Here is a 27,190-nt window from a genome sequence, read left to right on the forward strand (position 1 = left end):
CTATGGTGTGACACTGACCCCTATCATAACAATCACTTTATATATTTGGAAAATCAAAATCACAAGGGTATTCCCCTTTTCACTAGAGTATATATGTGATACCATATAAGGACTGTTTACATCGGTGTCAGTCAACACAGCTCAATCTCACTTGGATATTTCCCTAGCTGCATAAGCTGATGTTGGTGTCACACTGACACCAGGCCCCTTCCCCTGTACATTGGTCTAGCTTATCGTATGTGACATGATGATAAGCCCCACCCAACAACTTTAAATGGTATGCTGACCAACAAAGGCATACCAATCAAAGTTGTTGAGTGGGGCTTGTCATCATGTCACTTTATATATATCTAATCCAAAACAGCCAAGCTGTAAAAAAAGAGTGCGGCCCTCAGAAAGGCTATGGCGTGAAATCCAAGGTGGCAGCCAAGAAATGGCTGTGATGGTAGGTTAATGGTAAAAATTTTAATAACGACAATTTAGGTGAATTTGGTGCCACTTTATCTTGGCACAAAATTCACCTGAATTGTCGTTATTAAATTTTTCACCATTAACCTACCATCACAGCCATTTCTTGGCCGCCACCTTGGATTTCACATCTTTTTACACCATAGCCTTTCTGAGGGCCGCACTCTTTTTTTACAGCTTGGCTGTTTTGGATTAGATTTCACTTCTTTTTGTATTTGTATACCCCAAAACCGGCTTATGGCCGGCTTTAGGGCATTTTAACCTATCTTTTTTCTTTACCACAGGAAGAAGAAAAAGATGAAGGAGATTTTAAATACTTTAACTAATTCAGATTTTATCAGTAAATGTACAAATTATATATATATAATCTATACATTTATTATGTGTCAATTATTCCCTACAGATAACTGGTTTGCAGCTGATCTCTCTACTGGGTGACTTGAAATGTAGCTGAACTCTACAGGGTGATTGCTTGTAGATGAACTCTCAACAGGATTCTCTCTACAGAGTGACTTGTTTCTAGCTGAACTCTTTGCAAGGTTATCTGTTTGTATTTGAACTCTCTACAGGTTGATTTGTTTGTAACTGAACTCTCTACAGGGTGATTTTGTTTGTAGCTGAACTCTCTACAAGGTGATCTGTTTCTTACTGATCTCTCTACAGGGTTACTTTGTCTCTAAAGGGTGATATGTTTTTGTAGCTGAACTCACTACAGGGTGATCCTTCTAGCTGATCTCTCTACAGGATGACTTGTTTGTAGCTGAACTCTCTACAGGGTGATTTTGTTTGTAGCTGAACTCTCTACAAGGTGATCTGTTTCTTACTTATCTCTCTACAGGGTTACTTTGTCTCTATAAAGGGTGATATTTTTTTTGTAGCTGAACTCACTACAGGGTGATCCTTCTAGCTGATCTTTCTACAGGATGACTTGTTTGTAGCTGAACTACATGTATCTGCAGGGTGATTCGTTTGTAGCTGAACTCTCTACAAGGTGATCCTTCTAGCTGATCTCTCTACAGGATGACTTGTTTCTAGCTGAACTCTCTACAGGGTGATTTGTTTGTAGCTGAACTCTCTACAAGGTAACTTCTTCTAGCTGATCTTTCTACAGGGCGATTTGTTTGTAGCTGAATTCTCTACAGGGTGATTTGTTTGCAGCGGAACTCTCTACATGGTAGTTTCTTTGTAGCTGAACTCTCTACATGTGACTTCTTCTAGCTGATCTCTCTACAGGATGATCTGTTTGTAGCTGAACTCTGTACAGGATGACTTGTATCTAGCTGAACTCTCTACAGGGTGATTTGTTTGTAGCTGAACTCTCTACATGGTAGTTTCTTTGTAGCTGAACTCTCTCTACAAGGTGTCTTCTTCCAGCTGATCTCTCTACAGGGTGACCTGTTTGTAGCTGAACTCTGTACAGGGTGATTTGCAGGGCGTAGCCAGGGTTTTTTTGAAGGGGGTTCGGATTTAAAGTTGCATGTCTTAAGGGGAAGGCCTGGATGCTTCCCCTAGACCATGTTTGAACGAAAACGATGCACACAAAATGTGCACTTAGGCAGTAACGTTAAAAGGTGTTTGTGCATCTATTAAACTATAGCTAAAACCTACACACTGCTGTTTATGCAGCTTATAGAAACTATAAATCTATACTAATCTTCACTTCCAGACAGCATACTGACAGCCAACTTCAGCACACGGAAACCCTCCACATTCGAGTCAATGTTCCCCCTCCCAGTACGGGCCATGTGGGGACAAGGTGGGGATTTGACACCCTGCAAGAGTAATAACCCCACTACTGGGGCCTAAGTGTTTGTCTAATCCTCTACCTACCCCCTATATTCCCCAAGGTATTCCCCCACTCTATGATCAATGCCGTTTCGCTGGCTACTGGTCAACATCACATGATTTAACTAAATATAGCTACACAATTCAATTGTTATAAAAAATACTTGTGTCAAAAGCTCCACTACTGGGGGTAACTTTGTAGGTGAACCCCCGTATAAACCCCCTATGGATCCCGTACTGGGGGTTACAATTGATAGGTGCAGTTGGCAACACTTCTTTCCAGCTATACATTTAATATTCTCGTTCGGTCCTCCTGTTGTAGTCTTGCGTAGCCAGACCCACTCTTCGCGCGGCGCTTATCGATTGATAATTATAAGCGCCTAGCTCCTCTAGTCAGCCGATTGAGTTGTGTCAGTGTCACACTGACACCATAGACTGTAGGGTGTTTCCACATCAAGTGTAGGGAAATGGATACTCATGCAGGGGAATCAGATTCAGCACCAAGTAGCAGATTTTCACAGCAACAGGGAGGATGGCTCAAACAAGAGGAAACAACAATGTCCACAGCCAGGACTTCCTGTATGACAGCATGCTTGACTTCCCCTTTGCAGCAGGGGAGACCACTATAGTCCAGAACTATGCATGGAGTCTTGAAAACCTCAAAGAATTGCACCAGAGCTTAGCCTATGACAGACCTACAAGCTCAATCACATACGGTTCCTCATCAGGCTTGACTTTGATGGAATCACAGAAGGAACAGTCACATTTGGAAATGGTACAATCTATACAGCACCATACAACAGGGACACAGTGGCCCAGGCAGTTGGAGACATTGGACTCCTACCAGGATGTGAGATGCGAGACTGCTTCCATTTCAACTCAACAGAAAAGAATGACAACCTCAAAGTGGCCTGTGACAACCCACTCTGGAATACCCAATGCAAATGGAGGAGAGACCTACTCTAATGGAGCAGTCACACTCACCACAGAGGACAGCACAATGTGGTACACACAATGTGGTACACACAATGTGGTACTGCCTCCTATTCAGAACCAACTTCCCCGGGAAATTGAACAACAACAGCAACCTTCAGGATCACAGTCAAGGAAAACCTCATCCTTGAGGGAATCAGATGGGGACCCAACCCCTTTACACTCAATAACAGATAATGACAGTGTGGACAGACAAGTTGTCAAGAGAGGATGCCTGGAGTATAATAAAAAGCAGAAGACCCAAGGCAGCATTGGTATCACAAAGTCATATGTGCAGACCAGAGGAGGGGGAGTATTGCCATGTGTATGTCTAACTGCAAAGTGCGTAGAGATTATCAGTATGGGGTGCAGAACTTTTGAGAAAGCGCTATGTGAGGCCCCTGGAAGTGAGAGGGACAGATACATTGACTACGGAGAACTTTCCAGAACCAAGACAGGAGTGGACCAACTTCAGGACGAGAATCTGAAGCTGATCAAGAAGGGGATGAAGTACAGCCAAGTAGTAGCAAGAGACCCGGGCTCATCAAATACTAAAAAAGAAATGATGCTGTTCAGACCTCCAAGAAAGCACAGAACTGATGTGCTCTACCTTTGGGGTAGAGCAGGCACAGGAAAGAGCACTAGTATATATATGACACTTTAACTGCACTTAGGAACACTTATGGACACACATTTTATTGTTAGACTAATGGCTGAAGTAAGTATTGGGATCACTATGATAATAATGATATAGTTTGGATTGATGACCCTATTCCACCAGGAACTACTGCAGATGATAGTGAATTACAACAGCTAAACACAGTTTTGAGTACAGGAACCAGTTATTAGAAATTAAGTTTGGTGGATGTGTATTTGATAGTAAATTAGTTATTTTAAGTTTTAACACACATTTGCATACATGTTTGGACAGCACAGTGATAAAACTATGTATAGAAGATTCACTGATACTGCAGGATGTTATGAGATTAAGAACAAAGGGCAAGCAAGAAATGATCTTCCATTATATTTAGCTATGATATTGTGTAGATGTTTTGAAGATGATGATAATTATAGAGATTCTTATGTTGTTGTAGATAATATTGTACACTGCACTTATAAAAATTGTTTATCTATACCTAAAGGATTAAGTATCTGATATGTTAGTTAATCCCATTACAGTAACTGCACTTTTTGACAATTAGAAAAACAAGAACTGTGATCTTGTTCTGACCAGTGGATTGAGATAGCTTAATAAGCATTTACCCTAATACAACAGCCAGGTACATGTACAGCATAGTCTCAAACTACGACTAGTCTTGTATAAACACCTGGTCTTACATAATCTCTAGGGTAGAGGAATAACTATTACAAATGCCAGATTTTGAATAAATGCAAGATATCAAATAAACACCTGGTGTACTAGCTATAGTGTAATCATTGTTTCTAACAGTTCTATGTAGTGCAAAGCAATGAGCATGCTGTGGCATTCCTTTTAAATTTTAACAAGTACAGAAAACACTAAGGAGGACGTAATGTTGAGGTATGAAGGCAATTTCTGGTCTTGCATATAAGTCAATATATAAACGTCATCCTTGTATAGTTGCCAGCCTTGTTTAGTATCCATGCAGAGTGAAAAAATGGCCAGGCCATAATTTGAGGTAGTACGGTAAATTGTCATTGGAAATCCTAATACAACACTCACACGTATCCAACATACTTAAAAGCTGTTCATTTAGAAACCAACTATAGGATCCATGCACTAAATGTAGTGAAACAAGAGTCATGATGGTTATAACACAGCTATGTAGGAAAATTCCTATGAACTATATCCATAAACCAAAGTAGGCATTTTCCATATAGCAGTGGTACACTCTCTAGTCTCTTGCTTCACTACTGATGCATGGATACTCACTTAATTTCCAATGAACAATTTTTTAAAAATATACCAATTAAGGACGTTCAGAATGGACAAGCCTTACTGTTTGCCTTTGTGAGCAATTTTTCAAGTACACTATTGTGTGCAGAGTCATGATCAGTTTCAGTGTACTATAGGTAAGTTAGACACTTTCATCTACCAATTAGGGGGTATGAAATTACCTCATCTTACATACCAACCAACCTGAAATATTGATGGTCCATCACCAAACTCAGCAAAAAATGCTACAATATTATCATCAGTCAATGCAGACTCTGGCAAGTTCAGGATTCGTGACTTATCTTCCGCTGTAGTTCCCGGCACAGTCTCAATAAGGATTAGACCAAGTAAGATAAATATCACAGGTAACACAATCTGGGTGATGATGGCCCTCCAGTTTCTGATTGAGTGTAGAAATCGTTTCACCAACAAACCATAGAACTGCTGTACCCAAAGGATAAATCCAGTATTAGGTTCTGTATAAGAACAGTATGCACATATAAACATACAGACAATATTGTTTTTTCTCCTAACTGTGCAATTATCTTCTACAGTATACAAGCTTATAGTGTACACTTAGTAGGAAGTGGTGACATGACTAAATTAAATTCTACACTAGTTGAAAAGCCAGAAATTTAAACAGCGCTAACCAATTCTCTCATCACCAATAATGTTGGCATCATCCACAGTGAGACTGTTACACTCAGGTTCAGGTATCATAGAATCAGTTGGTAATGCTCCTGGCAAATCTATTGGTTCAAACCCTGACAGTGAAGTCTCAGAAAGTTTCTTTTCTTCATGGCCTGCAAACTTTGGTTTTGGTTTTGTCCTAACAATGAAAAATGTAACAAAACTCAATACATTTCACATACCGTGCTTCCATGGTGTTAGCTCCTTCACCAACTTTAATGAAAACTTCTTCCATTGTAGTTACAGATACTCCAAATCCAGATATGCCATATTCAGCTTTGTGAGCTGACAAAACAAAAGATTTCTTGTGCTTAATGCAACACTTACAATGTATTATACAATGTTTGCTTGTGGTTAAAAACATTTGCATGCTATGGGTATGTGTATATGGTTGGCAAGAGCCACCTCGGTATTAAAATAGTCTCGCATGGCCAGACCACTTCTTTTGTGCTGGGGTCCCAACACAAAAGAAAAAAAAGCGATCTGGCCACGTAAGACTAGTATTATGAACCTAGGCAAGCTACTAGAAATGTCATTCAATACTAACAAGAAGTGCTTGTGGTTCATAGTTAATTAAACCCTACCACAAGTAGAATATCATAGTTATTAATGAGGTGTTGATAACAATGATATCCTACAAGTGGAGGCAGTAGTTTTTGTCTCATACTGCATTAAATGAATTTCAAGCATTTTTGTCTCAAACTGATGTGCTCATGTATTAATCTAATGACAGGAGGTAGCTTGTCACCATTTTGTTTGGGAATAAGAGCTGAAGCACAAGAAACTCAGTTTATCAAAGAAAGAAAAAAACCCAAGAAGCTATAGTAAGCCATTATTTCCACCTGCTTGTTTTGATATCACTATGAGTGGCAAAAAGGAAGTCTTCAAAGGGGTGGCAGAGGCATACCCAGGAGGGTTTCCAGGGGTTTCAGGAATTTCAGAATATGTATCTAAAAGCAGGGATACACCATAGTACAATGCACATTGAAAACCTTAAGCAATGGTCTCTCATATGATAAGCAATGTCAATATAGTTATTCTTAATGATAAATGAGTGAAATTATTGATAAAACAGTATTAACTTTTCTAATAGAACAATCACTTAGCTGCAGTGAAAAACCTCTTCCAAAATTCCTGAGTGCACCTCTGATGTGTTCCATCAAGTACAGATAAAAGTACAAATTGGGTGGTTCATACATTTCAACAATGGCTTATACAGAGAAACAAGCGAGCACCACTGGGCTTGCATGTGAGCACATTTGGGTACATGCCCTGTTTTAAGAACCTTATTTTACATAACTTCCATTCTCAGTACCATACTGTATAGAGGAAAAGTTTTGATGGGCAAAACTTTTACAGATTTCGTGGTTTTGTCAAAAACTGCAAAAGTTTCTCCACGCATGTTGCTACTAGCTGTGTTGAGTATCTGTCCAAATTGGTTGACATGTGAAATAAGTTAATTTGCTTAACAACGTGGAAAGCTCTGCAGCAGCCCAGCTTCTTTTGTGAACCACGCCTACTTTTTGGGATTGCGCATCACTGTCTGTAGCTAGCCATACATGCAGCCACACCCATTTAGTAAGGCGTGTTGCAGCAGTCTGAAGGCATGCACAAAGCCATGTGCATTGCTGTGTGTATGCCCAATGTAGAACCATGACCACTTTAATCGGTTGTCAGGTGCTAGTGTATGTACACATCATAATCATAGTGAGCCACGCCTACTTATCGACAAATGTCCATTGTTTACATGCATGGCTAAGCGCACTGCGAAAGTTTAACCATGAATAAGTTTGTTTACCACTAATCTATTGTCCATCGAAACTTTCCCCCTATATGGCATTCTTCCAGATGAAGAGCTTCAGTGGGATGGAAGGGAATTCCAATTTCCGTGATACTAAAATTATCACATGTGTTGTGATAATAGTTTTTGGTTGATAATTGGTAGCTAATGCTACCAACTCTACACTAATATAACAGTGCTACTGCCACATGTATGCCTTTACCACAAGCTCTCCAGCTCATTAGTTACGTTTCACTTTGAAAGGCATCACCCTAGTAGTCTTCCACCAACATGTGTAATATGCATATGTACAGGCACGTAAACACATACTCACCTTCAAGTTTTTCAAACAGTATAGGAAATTGTGAAGACCCAGAACTTGGTAATATGAATGACAACTCTGCTCCAACATCAGTTGACTGTAAAACATAGGAGGAGAAGAAATAAAAGGTTTGTTCTCAAGATGCTCAGAATACTTGTATGTATAGCAAATACTTAATTAATTCTAAATTTAAGCTCTCCAGCTGGAGAAATATTCTATGCAACTATGATACCATATAGACATTATCAGTGTTGGGGGTAACGCATTACTTATGTAACACGTTATGTAATAATTATTGCTTTTGTGGTAACGAAGTAATATAACAAAATACGCTATAAAAACAGGTAATATAACCCAAGTTATTTTACTTACAAATGTAACACGTTACCAGAGTAATGAAGTTACTGTAATGAGTCTAATATTATTACATAACATTATTACAAGTAACAAAATTACTAATCTCCGTTAGTAATCTACTGAGTAACGCCTAGCCACAATGAAGTAACGAAGCCTACTGAATGAAGCTTATTTACCAGTTTCTTACTTATAACCAAGATTTGCACATTGTCTAACAATGCAATCATGTCATGTGATAAGGTGGTAGTTTCACATGTTACAGCTTAAGGCTGTGGGCACAAAGTAATATAATACGTAATAATATTATAGCTACTTTATTATATGGGTAATATGTAACTGTAACTAAATAGTTCAGTTGCAAGTAATATGTAATAATGTAACTAGTTACTTTTATAAAGTAATTGCCCCAACACTAGACATTATTATTAAGGGGAAATTATTTTGCAACTGATTGATTCCACAAGGGTGAAAAATTCATGAATTTCTGGTACCAACTGACTTCAACTGACTTCAAGCATATGGTGTAGTGAGTCACATGCCAAATTTCCAATGTACCTGTCACCTTACCACACATACACAATGTAAACTAAGCAAGCATGCATTTCTGAGCACTTTTACTTTGAAGCCAACAGAATAAATGGCACAGATCCACATTAATCAATGATGTTTACTGTACAGCAGAACTCTGTATGTGTTGTGTAGTTACCATTTCTCCACCAGAAATAATTGAAGTAACACACTCGATGACAGTTTGTGAGTCACAATTCTCCTCCTTTGTGACAACCATATGATAACCCACTCCATACCTGTTGTGTTGTAGTAACACATTAAGAACTAACATCTAGTATTATGTTGACTAACCTGCTCTTCAAGAACAGAGAAGATCCACTACATCTCAACTGTCCTTCAGCCATAATGGCAATCCGATCACCCAATAGATCAGCTTCATCCCTACAATCATCTTATAATAATGATAATACATGTTAGTCAGTCATCTTACATGAAGTGAGTAGTTAACAAGATGGTTCTTCCTTGTTTGTGTTTGGTTAGTAAATCCCATGTGGCTCTCCTGGCATATGGGTCCATACCAGATGTTGGCTCATCCAAAATGACAAACTTAGAATCAGCCACTAATGCTATCCCAACACTACAGTGCAACACATTTGTCTATGAAACTGTCATGCAGCTAAGGTAATATAGGTGCACGACAGACTATAATTATTATACGTATCATACAGGAACTGAAAAATGTATTCTCCATGCATCCATAACACAGTACCACTTGAATGAAAACTATCACCATTATTGCTGTGGAAAGTCCCCAGGATACGGTACTCTTATTCCATACCTTAGCTAAATTTTCCTTTTAAGGTTCTTCTTATTCCGTTGTATTTCTTCCTTTTCTCTTTGCATGTTAAAAACATCACACATGCTTTAGTTGGATTAATTCAATTTTTGAAGGGTTTAAGAGCATATTTTAGTGGCTTTACAATCAAAATTTTGTATGGATCAAGTAAAGAATTGGTTGGATACTCATCATTTCCAAACTTCACAGATGTGTTCTTTTTACTACGTGTATCACCACACAGATGACAAGCAATGTGTAATCATAAAAATAATCATGATTATTGATTACTTGAACAACGTAATCAATTACATTATGATTAAATTGACTTGAAATCTATCAATAACTTTAAAATCTGCAATCAATTGTAATCAAATACTGATTCCTGGTTATGATTACCCCATGCTTGTTTAACGGCACTTGGTAAAAGCATCAAGATGGTGCTTGATTGATTGCCATAGTATATACCACCGAGGAAGAAGATATGAAATGTACAGCACAGAAGTGTACATAGATTGTTGAGGAGCTTGTTCCCAATGCAGATCCATGGAGATCACATTTGTCAAATGCATCAATGGTTGGTACCATTTTGGTTGGTACCATTTTATAAACATGGCGAGTAATGTGGAGGTCAGTATTGAATAAGTTCGGAGCTATCCAAGAATCCATAAAATCAAATTCCTGTCCATTTTCACCAGTAAGCGTTATTTACTCTTGCCATGAAACAATACTTTCTATAGTACAGTTGTGTTGAGCTGATTCCTGCAAAGATCAAAGGCTTTGGACAAGTTATTACTAATGCAATTATTCATAAACTCATATAATTGCTGTGAATATGGCAACTGGTGTAGCATCAGCAAGTAAGGAGTACAGCACTCTTGGAAAGCTTTTATAACAGTCAAAGTTTCTGTTTATGAAACTACGGTACAGAAATGAAGAAGTCCATGTTTCTGTGACATCAAGAAGATGATCTCGAAGGCAACTGGTATTAATCGCTTGGGGTTTTGGATTCATTACATCACATTGGGTTTCAGAGGCATCTAGAGTTAGAATAGAGTACCACATGAAAGGAAGTTTTTCTATGCCAAGAAAAAGAATCTATGATGAGCCCATTCAATTGTAGACATCAGGTTCATGAGTGTATGCCAATGCAAACAGCATGACATATCTTGCTACAAGTTATGGGAGTTTATAAGAGGCACATGTGAAAGTATAAACATTGGCTTTTGATAGTAAACATTCATGTTCTTTTTTGTGGAAAATTCCTACTGCACATTTTTGTTCAATGCCAATGTAGAATTTTCTCACATAGCTATCGCATATTACCATCATGTCTCATGTTTCACTACTTTTACATTGGCCAAACTTCATTTTTATATTAATTACTATATACATAATTATGTGTGACTGTTCTATTAGAATATGGTACACATATAATGAGAATGAATCCTACTGCTACACAGAGTACAATATAAGGGAAAATTATTGCTCGGACAGAATGGCCAATCAAAAGTAAATTTGATTGGCCATTTCTGAAATTGCATGGCCATAAGATAGAGGTGTACTATCCTGGTGTGCAAAGGCACAAACCTTCAAGGGGAGTTAGAGGGCATGCCACCCCAGGAAATTGTTGGAAAAGGGTCACTCTAAGATTGAATCTGAGACCACTTTCAGCTACTTATCACTGAACTTTATGCACATACATTTTACAGAAAATTAGTTGTGTTTATTAGTAATACATGTACAAAATTTGTATTGTTGCATACATATTTTACAAAAAAAGAAACTATGAATCAATGTATTGTACAGCCAGTTTGTAAATTTAGTTAGGCTAAATGTTTTGCTACAAGTGGTGTTGAGTCAACACAGATTATAACTATCCAACTAGCCATTTCTCTTGTAAATTGCAATAGATCAAAACTTACTCTCGAACCTGCTGTGTGCAGAACACTTTTATCACCTGCCTTTATTTTCACTCTCCAGCCAGTGCTGCATCTCTACACATTTTCTAACCACGAAATGGCCATCTTGTACTTAATATCGTACCTTCACTTCGAAAATATTAATTACTTTCTTTTCTTCTCCTGCAAAGCACCACTCGTGTAGTCAGTATAGTGATCGCTTCTTCACAACATCGACTGTAACCCACAATCGATAATTGGGATAAACACAAGGTGCAGTGCTCTAGCTTACGCATCCGCATCGAGTCACATGCTTCGACGGGATCAAGACTTCAGGCAGCGATTAAGTAGCTTCGGTAAGGAAAGGTAACGATACGATAATAATAATAACTATAATAATAGCATGTTATAAAGACTAACGATAAAGAATTATAGTTGTGAAAAATTTGGTCGGCACACATGGCCGACCAACGGCTACATTGATCGGTCAACAGCATCACTTGGTCGGAAAATGGCCGATGGCCGACCGTTATATTGTACTCTGCTACATAATCTCAAATGAGTCTTGGTAGAGCTATATCTCACATGATCTATCATTTAAACCTAAAGTATTGTTTTATCAATACATTCTTTATAGGTGTACGTATGCAGACGCAACAAAATATATTTGAAGCTAAAACAGGAAGTGGATAGCTGCACTTTCAGCAATTGAGTTTGCATTAAAAAAAAATCAACGGCAACAGAGCACAGCTATTGTATCCCTTTCTCACATGAAGAAGACAATGATAAAAAAGAAAAAGGCATGGCACAGAGATTGGATATTCATCAGATGCTGAGCCTAACTTTATTACTGTTGTGTAAAGTTAAAGTGCACGGTGCTTTGCTTTTTTTTAATTCTAGATTTTATGTTAGATATACACATGTACAGTTTGTCACCCTCTGCCAAACTCTAGCACTCTAACATGTTCCATTGATACTCTCCCATGTTATACACACCTTAGCTTCCTCTTCTGTCCTCCTGAAAGCGCAGATGATTTTTGGTTAGCTTTATCTACTAGCTGGAGATCCTCAATCATGGCATCTACTTCTGGTTTCACTCCTGGACCAGTCATACCCTACACAAATAAAACATTAGTGAGTAGCCTTGTTGTTTTGGTGACTTGCTGCCTACCTTCAGTCTAGCAAAGAAGTTGAGATGTTCCCTCACTGTTAGTCTATCATAGAGCACATTGTGTTGTGGACACAGTCCAAGACTTTGTCTGACACTTTCCATATCAGTAAGGATGCTGTAACCATTGATGATGGCATTACCACTGGTGGGAGGGAACAGTCCCACCAGCATAGACATTGTTGTGGTCTTTCCAGCTCCATTATGACCCAACAATACAGTGATCTGATCCCGGTACATATTCAGGTACAGGTTGTCAACAGCTACCTTCACACCTTGTTGAACCTAAAGAAGGAACATAAATCCCTTGATGTTAATGACTGTTAAGAGTAGGGCTGAGCAATACTACCGTTTTAGCAATATATTGCGATATTTTGAAAGTATTGATATCGCGATATTTTGTTATTAACTATCGTGATACCATGCCTGTACATTACTGTCACTAAAAACCATTTGTTATGCAGTACTTGGCTAAGAATCCTTGTAAGTGATAAAGTCCACCCATCTGGTTTCCCCTGCAGAGAGGTGTGAACACCATAACAACCTAAAAGCATGTGTTACAATAACTGTTACTGTAAACAAGGATGATAGTGGCTAGTTTGCTATCACCTATAAGGACTTCCTGCAGGAATGCTGAGCAATATGCTATGTGGCACCAGCTATGATTGACTTATTTGTAAGTATCGTGAACTATTCAGTATCGTGAATAGTGGCTTTAGTATCGATCGTGATACTAAAATGGCAGTATCGCTCAGCCCTAGTTAAGAGTACAAAAATAAATACAGATATCAGGTATTTTAATATACATTACATGTATGTGCCAGGATACAAACAGCTGATTAAAATAATACACTCTGTTGCCAACACAAAAAAGGTTTGCATCACAAAAAGTATGTGAGATGGCCTTAAAATTTTTAGTGTTGTAGCCATGTAGCCTGCAAGTAGTAATAATAGGCAATGCCACCTGCTTACAAGCCTATGGTTCACAAGTGGCGATGTGTGTGTGTGTGTGTGTGTGTGTGTGTGTGTGTGTGTGTGTGTGTGTGTGTGTGTGTGTGTGTGTGTGTGTGTGTGTGTGTGTGTGTGTGTGTGTGTGTGTGTGTGTGTGTGTGTGTGTGTGTGTGTGTGTGTGTGTGTGTGTGTGTGTGTGTGTGTGTGTGTGTGTGTGTGTGTATAGATGATTGTGACTACAATGGAGTTTTCATATGAGTGAAAAAATCTGTGCAAAATATGAAATCTACACAAAATATAAAGTATTCTAATAGAACAGCCACCTACTATCATATAGGATTTTGGTACCAGGACTACAGAAATTGTACATGCCAAACTTTTGGCTATGACAAAAATGGATAGATAAAATCATAAAGTTATGTTAATAGCAGTTGGTAACAGTTATCCATATTACCCATAACACTAATACATTAAACATATGTCATACCTTAAACACTTTGCCAAGACCTTTAATACTAATTCCACAGTCTAACCCTGATGGTTCCTGCTCATGAGCATTTTTATCCGAGTTAGGATTCATACCTCCCAACTACATACCAAAGCACAAATGCAATTACAAATGTGAACATGACGTATAGTAATAACACACTTCTACAGTGTCAGTGGGGTCAACTCTTTCGCCAGGTGTACCCAGCCAGTAGGATGGTAGGACAAAGAAATAAAATGGCTTGGGAATACCATACTCTCCTGGAAATACTGCGTCAATATACCTAATACATTGAGTACACTACAACCAGTTTAACAACACAACTTTACTGACCATGCAATGACCATGTAGATGATGGAGTCTAAAATAAACATGGTAAACACTATTCCTAAGTTGAAGTCATCATCAGGAGAGACAGGCTCTCCACTGTTAGCCCATGTTGCTCCTTCTTCTCTAATCTCCAAAGTGGATAGTACATTGACCCCTAGCCCCATACAAGTGTTGGATAGGAAGCAAGCAAGTACTTTTTCTCCACTGTGAAGATTATACACAAAATTATTAAAGCTATCTATGTACTGGAAGGTAACACACGTGCTCAGTTGATCATATTGGTTAGCAAGGAATAGATATGGGAAGAAGTTTATGAACCAAGCAAGGAATCCAACAAGCATGCCAATGACAGCTTTGGAGAAGAATACACTGACAAAAAAAAACACTGTAAAAGTGTAAACTAATTCACTAATAATACCTGATTAAGAATCCCCATGCTATAAGACAATTGATGAACAACATCAGAAATATCAACAACAGAAAGAAATCACTCTCAGTGAAAACATCAACCTATTAAATTGTACATATCAGGTTAGATGGTGACACTCATGCACCATATACCTTTATCAATATAGCCATAACGAAAGCTGTGATTAGCAGGAACAGAAATTGTTTGAGGTACCATGTCAGCCACAAAATCCAACCAGACAATCCCATCATCTTCATTGACTCTTTCAATCTTGTCTCTTTCTCTACTACAAGTTCCTATATACACAACATAAAAACATAATGGGAATATACACTACATGCAAATCTTCACTTACCTTAGTTAAAATTCCAGCAGAGTATATGAAACTGAGTACCAGCAGTAGTGGCATTATACCATTGACTGCTAGTAGAAAACCGTTCCGTTCATAAGGAGGGTAGGGAAATTGCTGCAGCAGAAAGATGTATGTTAGAATGTCTTGGGGATGACCATAACAAAACCAACCTTTACGTTTATTGGAATTTCTGTAAAATTGTATGAAGGATTAAGATCACCAATTATCTGTTCAATGATAGACATGGTCACAAGATTTTGAAGATGCAGAAATCCTTCACTCAGGTAAAGGCTATTAAACAAAAATAAGAACACAAACATTCTCCAATGCAATTTAACCATGAAAATAGTATACGAAAGTAGTAAAATTGGTGTGTCCTTTGTGTATGACTGAGTATGCATATCACACACACACACACACGCACGCACGCACGCACGCACGCACACACACACACACACACACACAGAAAAGGTGCTAATCAGTTGGGTAACAAATGAGTGGTTTTACTTGGGAGAAAATCTCGGTCCTGGTTGTTCAAATCTTGGCTGAGCAATATCTGTGTCCCACGTGCTTCGATCATTCTCTCCGCCAACCTCATGAACTGGTCTAATAGTGTACTGGAGATTGGTACCATTAAGGTTGTCAAACACAACACCTATACACAAAGAAACGTTTGCATTAAAAATAACATCAAAGATATACACATGCATAGCTATGGACAGACTACATGCAACACCGAAGGCTTGCCATTCCAAGAAGCAAAAGTGTGTATGGTCAAGGTATCATTCTAGTATCTGCACTACAGTACTTCCTCTATTATCTGGCCATTAATAATCCGAACATTTTGTTATCCAAATTGTGGAGACAACTGTTCTATTAGGGTAGGGTATTCTGTAATGGTATATGTTCCATTGGAGTATTTGAATGGAGTTCTGTACATAAATGAATGGATATCTGAACTTTTCGAACACACCCAGGGCCCATGAGTTTGGATAATAGAGGGGCTACTGTATCTATAACTGAAACTAAGCCTTACACAAAGCACAATTGTCAAGCTATTTTACCAGAGCGGTAAAATATATACTAGTATAGTAAAATAAACAGAATATACAGTCAATGCCAAAGAAAGAATGTCAGAGGTTAAAATGATCTTGACAGACTTCAAATGTTGTCACAAAGTTTATAGTACAGTGGAAAATGGAGAGATGATCTCATTTTATATGTAGAACAGGAGATCATGCTACTACTATCTGAAATAGGTGATAATTATACCTTTTAATGACAAAGTTACATAGTTCTGGTTGACTGGGTGTTTTGTGTTATCATCAATTGAAGACCATCTATGGCTCAGTAAGTCATGTTACATTACCGATACTTAAAACTATATTAAGAACAATATTTAAAATGGACTATGCCATAGAATAAATGCTCAGTAGTATTGCCATGTAGGGAGCTTGGCAACTTATTGTGTTGAAAGCATATCGTCACTAACATTTACAATTCCACAGAACAATTACATGCAAAAGTCTATAAAATTTCTGGTAATACAAACAGAATGGATAGATACATTAGGTACAATAATTACATGCATGCCAACAAATGAGGCAGGCACATGGTCCAGGATTGTTTATAGGAACATCAGAACTGAGTTATGTGATTTAATAATTCATACCATATCCATTAACACAGGAGTCAATTCGAGCTATTCCTAGACTGGTGCCAGTTGAATTTTGAATATCATTTCGCCAATCTCGAACTGCCCTCAGTAAGTCACGTTCAGTTTCCAATGGCATCAAATTGATTTGTGGCAAACGTTGCTTAACCCCTTCCATAACATTGTTTGTCACTAACGAGTACAATAATACAATGACAGTACCATATTATATGCACACACATGCTATACAAATGTGCAATCAGGGCACACACAATACACTAAACCACACATTAACACACTATACTACACAACTAGTAATTGTAGCATACATACACTTATTGATTGTAACATGCACTGCATTATTGTTGATTTTACATCCTAGGCAAACCAGCTATGCTGTCTGCCTAGTAATTAATAATAAAGAATACACAATTGCATTGCATTACGCATACACGCACGCACGCACGCACGCACACACGCACACACACTACACACACCAGTGGAATTAGGAGCATAGAAGATAACTGATGTAGCATGAGGCAAAGTGATTGGATCTGGTTCAAAGGTCACTAGACAATAAAATCAGTTGTCATATAAATAACCAACCTAAATCATTACATATAACACCACTCACCAAAACACTCATCTTCAATATCAAAAACTGCATGTCTGAGTAAATATAAACAAAAACAGAATCTGTATGTAAACATCTTATAGGACTATGTGATATCATCATTGACATCAAAACCAGACATGAGTTTTTAACCATATACAGTGGTATGAAGAAGTTGTGGAGAGAAATAGAAAATTTTACAAACTTAGTCCTCCTATAGTTCTAATTAATGCATTTTTCTCTTGCCAAAGTTGCATACTTGACATGCCTGAGTTGCATGCATATCAGCATTAATGATTATGAGATGTAGCTACTCATTTCTTCTAAGGTATGCAGAACTGCGTTTAACCTGCACCATTAAGTTAGCGTTTCCTAAACGACCTGCCAATAGGCTGGAGGTTATTAATATCAGGTAGAGGATCATTACTTATTCCATAGAATTATGGATTTCAGGACCTATATGCCCCAGGATAAAGGCATTCTCGCAGAAAGTATAAAATCATTGACAGCTAGCACCAGAGGTAACAAGGGACTAATTGCAACACAAAAAAAATTAATCACCCCATGCAGCAATAGGGAATTCAACAAACAACTATGAATTCTTCAACCTTGGATATAACTTTGTTAGGTGCTGGTAAATTACACTATGGAATTACAACTGATACCAAAAAGTATATAGCACAGCTTAGCTAAAAGAACAGCATGCAGGTCATGCATGCATATACTATGAAGTCATTGTGTCAAAAAGAAATACCTCAATTCTTAACAATTTGCCATGCAGTGTCTACTCACAAGGTTCATGCAAGGCACGAATCTTTGTAAAATGATATACACTGTCGAGAAGAAAGGAATGGTGCAAAATAGCAATGATGCATCAGGACCTTGATGCGGACTGACACCGAGAACACCACGAAGCAAGCAACGAGCTTATGAATTTACGTACTTGAGAATGATCACCAACACTACGGCCAGTAGTGGTAGTACCAATTCAAATCCTGTGCCAACTGGTCTCCGTATCTGTGGATCGAGATACTGACAGGAGTCATGCTCGTACTATATTTCTTACTTGCAGTACGAAGTTCTTCCATAGCAGTAGGTAGAACTGGCGAAAATTAGCAGCGCAGTTGCATAACATTTTACGCCTCTCCTTTTCACCTTCCACTCCTCAGAGCTTCGAGGTCCACCCAGCCACGTGACCAATTAATATTTCGGGATTTGCTCCGGATACATCCGGGGATGATAATATAATTTTCATTGAACGGGTTACACAAACATATAGTATTAGTATTAGGTTTACAGGTAAAGAGACTGCAAAGCCTGAAGGTAAGGAGGATCAAGGAGCCTGTAAAGCCTGAACAACATACTAGGCCAGGGTCCCCCCCTTCCCCCACCAGAGGCTGAATTCATCATCTGTGCAACAATCTATACTATAGTTATATCCAACTGTTCCAACATGCACACTACCTCAACAATTGTCTTCTTTAATGTGTGCCATCTCTGTCAAGTACCTGCATGTGGAGTTCTCATAGACTCTGAGCTAACCAAAGATGTCCCACATGTTTTAACAAAATTATTTCAGCCGGTTTCCATATTGTGTCACTACTACTTTTGCAATACTGCAGGCATTTAAGCACCCGAATGTATTGTGAAATTCCCATACTCAGAAGAACATTTCTGCCTTGTAGAAAATGCCCTATTGTACAATCAATGCTCATAGAGTAAAGTATCAATTATCGGACAATATGATGTTCGGACAGCTGCCACCCACTTCCTGGAAATCCTGCAGCTTAGGTTATTGTGCCAAAAGGTAGGCTACAATAAGCAATAATTATCCTCCAACAATCAGCTTTGTGTGATTAAAAGCTTAAGAGTTACAGCCAATAGTATGCTTAGTCCGATAAAATCTATGCTCGGATAAAACTATCAGTTGTCGGACTTTGATATTTACTACCAGTAAACAATATCCAATTTATTTCAAATTTGTATGTAATATACCTGTACTCATTAGCTATTAATGGACAAGAAATGGTTTCGTTATCTTTAGCATAAAGGGAGTACGAGCCTCCCAATTTTTAGCGGTATTGTCGGATACCCTCCGCTTTAATTTAGCCATGCCCACCAACAGAGTTTGTATGCTTTTGCAACAAATTCAGCAGTGCTAAACCACAGAAGAAGGTAAATAAATATCTCTCAGGAGTAGAGGTGTGCTTTAAAGTTTATATTCCGGATATTTCCATTGGAACGCAGTATTTTTGACTCCTAAATGAAGGAGATGCGCGCAAGGTGGAAAAATGAAGTTAAGCAAAACCACCTTCTGACCACCTACATATGCTAGTCTTGGTGTCCTATCACAAATACTGTCACGGAAATTGAAAGGCTTTTCTTTCTCTACCTTATATGGGTGAAACAAAAAGGACGAAAATGTTGCTTTGTGCATCCATAGAAGATAGAAAATGGAACATCTTTTCATTTCTAGGTGGTATTCGCGATTGAGGCACCAAGACTAACAAATGTGGTTGGTCAGAAAGTTGTTCCTCGTAATTTCATTTTTCCACCTAGCGTGCATCTCCTTCATTTATGAGCCAAAAATACTGCGTTCCAATAGAAATATCTTGAATATCAACTTTAAAACACACCTCTACTCTTGAAAGATATTTATTTACCTTCTTCTGTGGTTTAGCACTGGTGCATTTGTTGCAAAAAGCATGAACTCTGTTGGTGGGCATGGCTAAATTAAAACGGAGGGCGTCCGACAATACCGCTAAAAATTGGGAGGCTCGTACTCCCTTTATGCTAACGATAATGAAACCATTTTTTGGCCATTAATAGCTAATGAGTACAGGTATATTGCATACAAATTTGAAATAAATTGGAGATTGTTTAATGGTAGTAAAAATCAAAGTCCGACAACTGATAGTTTTATCCGAGCATAGATTTTATCGGACTAAGCATACTATTGGCTGTAACTCTTAAAATTTTAATCATGCAAAGCTGATTATTGGAGGATAATTATTGCTTATTGTAGCCTACCTTTTGGTACAATAACCAAAGCTGCAGGATTTCCAGGAAGTGAATGGCAGCTGTCCGAACATCATATTGTCCGATAATTAATACTTTACTCTAGTGCAGTCAACCAGCAGAGTTGGGTAGTTACATCAGAAAAAAAGTTACAGTTACTGTAAAAGTAACTAGAAGTTACATTATACTAGTTACTTTCATTGCAGTGGCGTAGCTACCATTGAGGCAACCGAGACAGCTGCCTCGGTAAAAATGCTCAACAACAGGCTGAGCAGGCCTGAGTTTTGGCACCCCGGATTTTCTACTCAGACGTTACTAGACAGTAGTACTGTACCCCAGTAGCTGAAAAGTGGTCCAGCACCATGAAAGGCACCATGTCGCCATAGGCTCCAGCCCTCCTTAGTACTACAGCCATAGATTCTATTTTGTGTGGCTTGAGATCGAGATACTCTAATAGAGCATTCAATACAGATTATAGCCACTGTTCTCATTACACTGCTTGATCATTTCTATTTATGTAAATTGTCTTCACATTACTTTTCAAAAGTTCCAATGAGTTAACTGTATGGCATTACATTGAGCTAATTGATCATGCATATCATGCATTAGCAGTTACAATCAAAAAGAATAGCCTGCTCTACATGCCTTTTCAAAGCATATACAAAATTTTCATTGAGGGAGCATTCCCCAGGCTTCCTAGCTTGACATGCTTAGCACATGCAGTTGAACATCACATGAAAGAGATAATTATCTCAGACTTAAACATCACATCAGATCAATAAAAAGTAGTGTGCATGACTATGACAGTTCATGGATGGCCTGACCGCTCAAAACATCTCCGGAGTAAGTTGTGTTGCATGCAATTAAACTAGTCTAATAATTGAAGCATGGTATACTGTAGCATTAATTATGTTGGAGCATTGGAGAGAGAACCATCATTAGTAATAAGATGATACATACAATAAATTATTAGTCCTCGGTTTCGTGCGACCACAGTCAGATCAAAGCAAAATGAAATCTTGTGAGCACGGCAAGGAGTGTGTACATGTAAAAAAAAAGACTAACAACAACAGCAACAACAATAATTACAAGAAAAAATTAAGTTAAGTGCTTGGTTGACCAGTCACTACAATTCCTCGCCAAGAAAATCTTTTGCGAACATGTCATACATTGACGAGCAGCATTGTTGAGGATCTGTCGGATGGAAGATTTGGTGGCTACAGAAGGTTGTACAAAGTCAATAAAGTTCTTGATGTTCTGAATGGAAGAAGGTAGGTAGTGACCTAGCACACTGATTTCAATAGTTTCGTAATAGTTTGGGATCTGTAAGTGATCAAATTCTGCAAGCAGTTGGTGATACTCAGCCTTGTTTTGTTTTCTGGACCTAGCAGATTGAATGCTGTGTTCTGAATCTAGAGGGCAGATTAGTTCAAGTAAAGCAACAGAGGGTTTGCCTGAGTTATATACAACAATATCTGGCCTGTAAGGTGTGATTAGTAAGGTTACTTACAGAGTTGGGAGTAACTAGTTACTTTTGTAACTAAGTTACGTAACCGATTACTTTGAAAGTAACTAGTAATATAACTAGTTACTTGCTTTGTAACTAGTAACTTGTAACTAGGAGTAATTGTCTGAAAAGTAACTAAGTTACAATAGTAACTAATTACAATAATTACATTGTGACTACAACTAATTATGCTTTAAAAACAAGAAAACTTCAATTTTTGTGCCATATATGCTACAGCCACATTAAGTAAACAGATTCTGTGTATTGTTCTCTATGATTCAGCTTGAGCAACAGACATATATAGCAATAATTAAAACTGACCTGAAATAGCCACAGAATTGTTATTTTAAGTGCACACATGTATTGCATCCCTTAATAATGCATATCTGAGCAAAATTCATGATACAAAAGCTAAAAACAAGGCATAATTTATAGTACGAAAGTAACTAGTAACTAGAGTACTTAGTTACCTTTTGAAAAGTAACTGTAACTGTAACTAAGTACATGGGATAAAAGTAACGCATAACTAGTAACTAGTTACTATTCTGAAGTAACTACCCCAACTCTGGTTACTTATAACATCTAGAAAAATGCCTAGAGTCTTCTGAAACGGTTCAGTTCCTTCATCCAACCTGCAAATGCTGTACCACCCATGCTTAAAAGTATCTGTGAATCAGTTGAGTCAGAAATAGATCCTCTCAATTTGGTCAATGTATAAACTTTGCCTCAGTAAAAAAATTTCCTGGCTAGCCACTGCATTGCTATACGTTTTGCAGCACACTTTCATGATTATATACAGAGAACAGTACATATGTGTATTTCCTCAAAATATTTTGTTATTTCAACTCAGTTTCACTATTGTTCTGTCCGTTAGTCAAGCTGAATCACGAAGAACAATACACAGAATGTACCTGGACATAGTATTTATGTTGCAAAAATTGAAGAATGATCACTAGTTAGCTATATATCATAACTACCTACAGTTATTCCTATAGTTACAAGAGATGTAGCTAATCAGTTATAATATATTACTTACAAAAGTAACTAGTAATTCACTTTAAAATGTAATTAGGTATTTGTAAAAATAAATATTATCTCACAATTTCTTAAGTCAGAAAATTTTCATGAGGCACCCCCCAGATGGCAGTTTTATCAACGTCAATTCAAGCTCCACCCCTCCCCTTACTCTTTGTCCTGTCAGAACACAACAGATGTAAACACTGAACAGTGTGCAAATGCTTTTACAAGGTGCACATAGTTTTAAATCTTAATCTTATAGTTATAAATCACTAATGCTCTCCATGTTGTGTAAATAATCACTCTCACTAGTAGATACTGACCATGAGTTAGCATTAGCAATCATATATTCAAAAGTATGTACCAATATTTGAAGGACTATAACTCAGTGCCATCAGTTTGACCTGACACTTCATAATACTATGCTAGGCTGATATGCTTAAAAGTTTCCATTTTAAGCAATTTATGCATGGAATCAAATAATTACCACAAAGGGCTTCTATAGGTTATTGCCAAAGTTGGCAACACTCATTAGAAGTTACCACATTGCTTAAGTTGGCAACCCAAGGATTTCCAATGGCTACTTCAAATTGTTGCCAATTTTTAAGATGTCTCTCATTAGTATCTAAATGTTGCATCCTCCAATGTTGGGAAACATGTGTACACTTTATACAGAAGTCATGCTGTCAGTTTTGGCCAAACCCTACCTCCAATCTAACTAATTAAAATTAATGGCAAATTTCCTAGCAACTTCTCTAATGTACCCTACTTGTGAAAAGCAAATTTTCCTAACCATACGCTATTTCATTTTTAACATAACACCACTCCTAAGTCCTAACCCAATCATATATGCAAATACAACACTAGAAAGTGATAACCGCAATTACATTACCTTACTATACTTTATGCCAACTGTGGCAAGGCTTGGAGGATGCCACATTTGTTTTCTAAACTGGTTTCCAAAATTGGCAAAACTTTCTGGCTAAACTTTTTTCTACAAGATTGGCAAAATTCATGGCTTTCCAACTTGAAATTGGCAAAATTGTTTCCTAAAACTAGTATCAAAATACTGAAATTTTCAACATAGTTCTCTCACTTCCTAATGTTACGAACTCTTGGTTACTTGTGTTAACAAATAACTGTTTTGCATTTATATAGGCTTTATAGCCCTCTTAAGAATTCCAATTGTGTACCATCAGATACATCTGATTGTTTTATTAGAGTACATGTCTGCTACTATTAGAGTACAATGTTCCTTTGATTATCCAAATCACTATTATACAAACACTTGGTTATCCAAACAGTATAAATGACTGCTCTATTAGAGTATTTTGTCTAGATGTATGTTCTATTAGAGTATTTGAATAGGGCTCTGTATATCAATAAATCAGTTTTGATTATCCGAACTTTTTGATTATCTGAACATGTCTTGGTCTCAAGGGAGTCAGATAATCGAAGGAGCACTGTAGTTTACTGTTCTGTGTTTGATCTTCAAAGTGTACATCTCTAAAATATAACTGGAAATACTCTATAGCCCATGCACCTAACCCGGCCCCTTCTGCTATGCTTTATGGGTGCTAAATTGATATTTAAACTCATAACATTCAACATAGCCATTCTTCCATACCTGAGTGCATACAAAATATGCAAGTACATTAAGACACAAGTAAAACTACAAAGCACACACACATAGAATTAGTGATGACAAATAAAAACTACAAAAGCTACACAATCAAATTGGCATTACTTGTTATCAGAATTTATAAGTCTTGGCTAAAAAAGACAAACGGGGCACTTCAAATGGCAAGTTGTTTCACCAGCTAGTAACACTATGTCAACATTATTCCTGTGTTCTTACAAGTTGGCAGTGAACACTGTACACAAAATAGTCCTTAGACTGAGTATTATACATGTGAGTGACCAATATTATTGGAGGCTGCAGTTGCAGGCACTGGTGACTAGAATAATGATAGCCAAGCTACATAGCTACAGATCTTGATTTCCTTAGACCATATATAAGTTACTTCAAATGTGTGGGTATAGCCAGATTTGGCCTTTCGTGACCTTTATGGCCATTTTTTGCTGAAAATTAGTTCGTATTTTTCCTTTATCTCTCTTTGGTATATAGGTCTCTTACACATATAGGACATTTAATCCCTACTTCTCAGTCTATAGCCATTGCACAAATAGGGATTACACATCTACTAGTATAATATATCTGCAGGTGTAGTGGGCAATCTTTCTTGTTCCATTACTTTTAATTTCTACGTCCTTATAATCAAATTAGAATTCCTGACTAATTTTTCTTTGTACTCACTTTAGATGTTTGGCACAATATGGTGTTATAGCAGTGCACAAGTAAAGAAGAAGAAGAGATTCAATTTAGCCTTGAAACTGATTATTATTTCTTATTGTTTAAAAGAAATTGTTTTGGATATTCTTTTTTTACAGTAAAGATGACTGATATTTAACAACTTCCTTACTCCTATAATTCTTTCCATCTTTTCATTGGCTAGTTAGCTATATGCTTAATCATTATACTTGTAGCTTATACTAACTTCTTAGCTATACAAAGAGGGGGGTGTGCTTTCAGTACCCAGTACCCCTTAAATCCTTCCTTGTTTTACAAAACTATCACTCAATCATTGTCTTCGTCAGACATTAATCTTTAATTGGAGCAAATAGGCAACTAGCTAATGTTTGCCATTTCAGCTGCTTTTAATTTTGGGCAAATTTTATGAGATCAAAAGGTGCATGGTCATGTTGAATAAGTCAGGGTAAATAGGCAGATCTGAAGACTGGCCTTTTTCTTGCCCCTCTTGGACTTAAAGCCACAATATTCATACCATAAACAGGATGGGAATTAAACAATTTGCAGTGCTGGTAATTATTACCAACTGTGAAACTGAAAATCACAACTTTATTGTTTCACTATTTATAATTAAATCTACTGGCACCATTGATAAAGAGTTGTCTTGTGTTGCAGCATTAAGTTAAGTATTTATGACTGTGCATGATTAACTGTTGAATTAGCATGTCCAAATCTCTGCAAATGCACAAACACTGGATTAGAATGGTAAAATAGTGTATGACATAATCCCCCACTTTATAGTCCACATAGCTAACTTGAATATCACGTTATTAGCTATACAATCACTTGCACATCTTGTAGGGATAAACATTCACATTTAAAGTTGTATACAACACCTGCAGAAACACAACAAATCAGCATATATGTATAACTTTGACATGATTTCACAGAACATGCATATACATGCAAATGCATGTTATAATGGTATATAGGCAGTCTTCAACACTGTGATACGTAGTTTAGCTGGCACTGAAAGGGAGTTTTAAATCAGTTCTCAGTACTTTAGAAGTTCTCCATTACTTATTCCGATAAATGCAATTCCTTTTGATGGCAGTTAATGCAGCAGAGTGTATCCATTCACTGGACTGGACTCAGTGTTTATTCTAGGATTTCACCTTTGGGGGGGGAATCAGGAATGTGGAGGGTGACCAGGTGAAAGCTAGTTAAGTACATGTCCAAGTTCACAACATGCAAAACAGTTTCTCAACTATTTGGTCATTTAAGGCTTGTCATGAATGTTGATTTTAATTTTTGTGATTGGGTGAAGCCAGATCAGTAGAGCTTTATTTTAATCAGGGAAAATAGCTTGATACATGAGTGACAATTATGTATATTTAGGACAACTTAACCATGTATACCTTATGTACAATTAGTAGTGCATTGTGCATGTTGTATCTGTTGAATCAGTTCTGTGTGACATTGCATTGACCGTAATTGTATCATACCACAAGGTACTAGCAAATTAAAGTTCTGGGTGAATGTCTTACAAGAAATGATTTAAAACTTAGGCTTTTTGAAATTGATTCAGGTTTTCTGAGTTAAATTAGAGGGTATTGGTGACTGTGCATGCCACTTTCTGAACAGTTTTGAAAGCTAAGCCATTTAGATAACAACTCTTGGTACACTTAGGCTCTCAGATAGTTATTGAATAGTCATCACATAGGAACTTTTGTCAGTCATAAATGTAGCTACCCTAGGAGATTTATAAAAATTAGACAATCTGATACTGAGTCAGAGAACATTTTAAGGTTCATGTGTCTGCAATTGTTACCCTGAGA

General features: G+C 37.4%; 1 protein-coding gene across 1 annotated transcript in view; it reads right to left on the minus strand.

Annotated features, from left to right (window-relative positions):
• Positions 1–18,692, minus strand: part of LOC136249833 (phospholipid-transporting ATPase ABCA3-like) — a 37,672-nt gene extending 18,980 nt beyond the window's left edge. Inside the window, exons 1-23 of the mRNA XM_066041958.1 lie at positions 18,566–18,692; positions 18,443–18,516; positions 17,521–17,555; positions 17,384–17,455; positions 16,905–17,078; positions 15,740–15,887; positions 15,403–15,523; positions 15,236–15,346; positions 15,033–15,176; positions 14,890–14,981; positions 14,733–14,840; positions 14,475–14,675; positions 14,304–14,424; positions 14,142–14,243; positions 12,707–12,988; positions 12,532–12,650; positions 9,290–9,436; positions 9,151–9,240; positions 8,996–9,095; positions 7,945–8,029; positions 6,013–6,115; positions 5,791–5,969; positions 5,345–5,616 (exon numbers count right to left, since the gene is read on the minus strand). Coding sequence (XP_065898030.1) covers positions 5,345–5,616; positions 5,791–5,969; positions 6,013–6,115; positions 7,945–8,029; positions 8,996–9,095; positions 9,151–9,240; positions 9,290–9,436; positions 12,532–12,650; positions 12,707–12,988; positions 14,142–14,243; positions 14,304–14,424; positions 14,475–14,675; positions 14,733–14,840; positions 14,890–14,981; positions 15,033–15,176; positions 15,236–15,346; positions 15,403–15,523; positions 15,740–15,887; positions 16,905–17,078; positions 17,384–17,455; positions 17,521–17,555; positions 18,443–18,516; positions 18,566–18,634 — 2,949 coding nt within the window. The 5' untranslated portion in view covers positions 18,635–18,692. The remainder of the gene's footprint in view (positions 1–5,344; positions 5,617–5,790; positions 5,970–6,012; positions 6,116–7,944; positions 8,030–8,995; positions 9,096–9,150; positions 9,241–9,289; positions 9,437–12,531; positions 12,651–12,706; positions 12,989–14,141; positions 14,244–14,303; positions 14,425–14,474; positions 14,676–14,732; positions 14,841–14,889; positions 14,982–15,032; positions 15,177–15,235; positions 15,347–15,402; positions 15,524–15,739; positions 15,888–16,904; positions 17,079–17,383; positions 17,456–17,520; positions 17,556–18,442; positions 18,517–18,565) is intronic.
• Between the last annotated feature and the right edge of the window lie 8,498 nt (positions 18,693–27,190).

Source organism: Dysidea avara, chromosome 3 (genome assembly GCF_963678975.1).
Source record: "Dysidea avara chromosome 3, odDysAvar1.4, whole genome shotgun sequence".
Taxonomy (NCBI): domain Eukaryota; kingdom Metazoa; phylum Porifera; class Demospongiae; order Dictyoceratida; family Dysideidae; genus Dysidea; species Dysidea avara.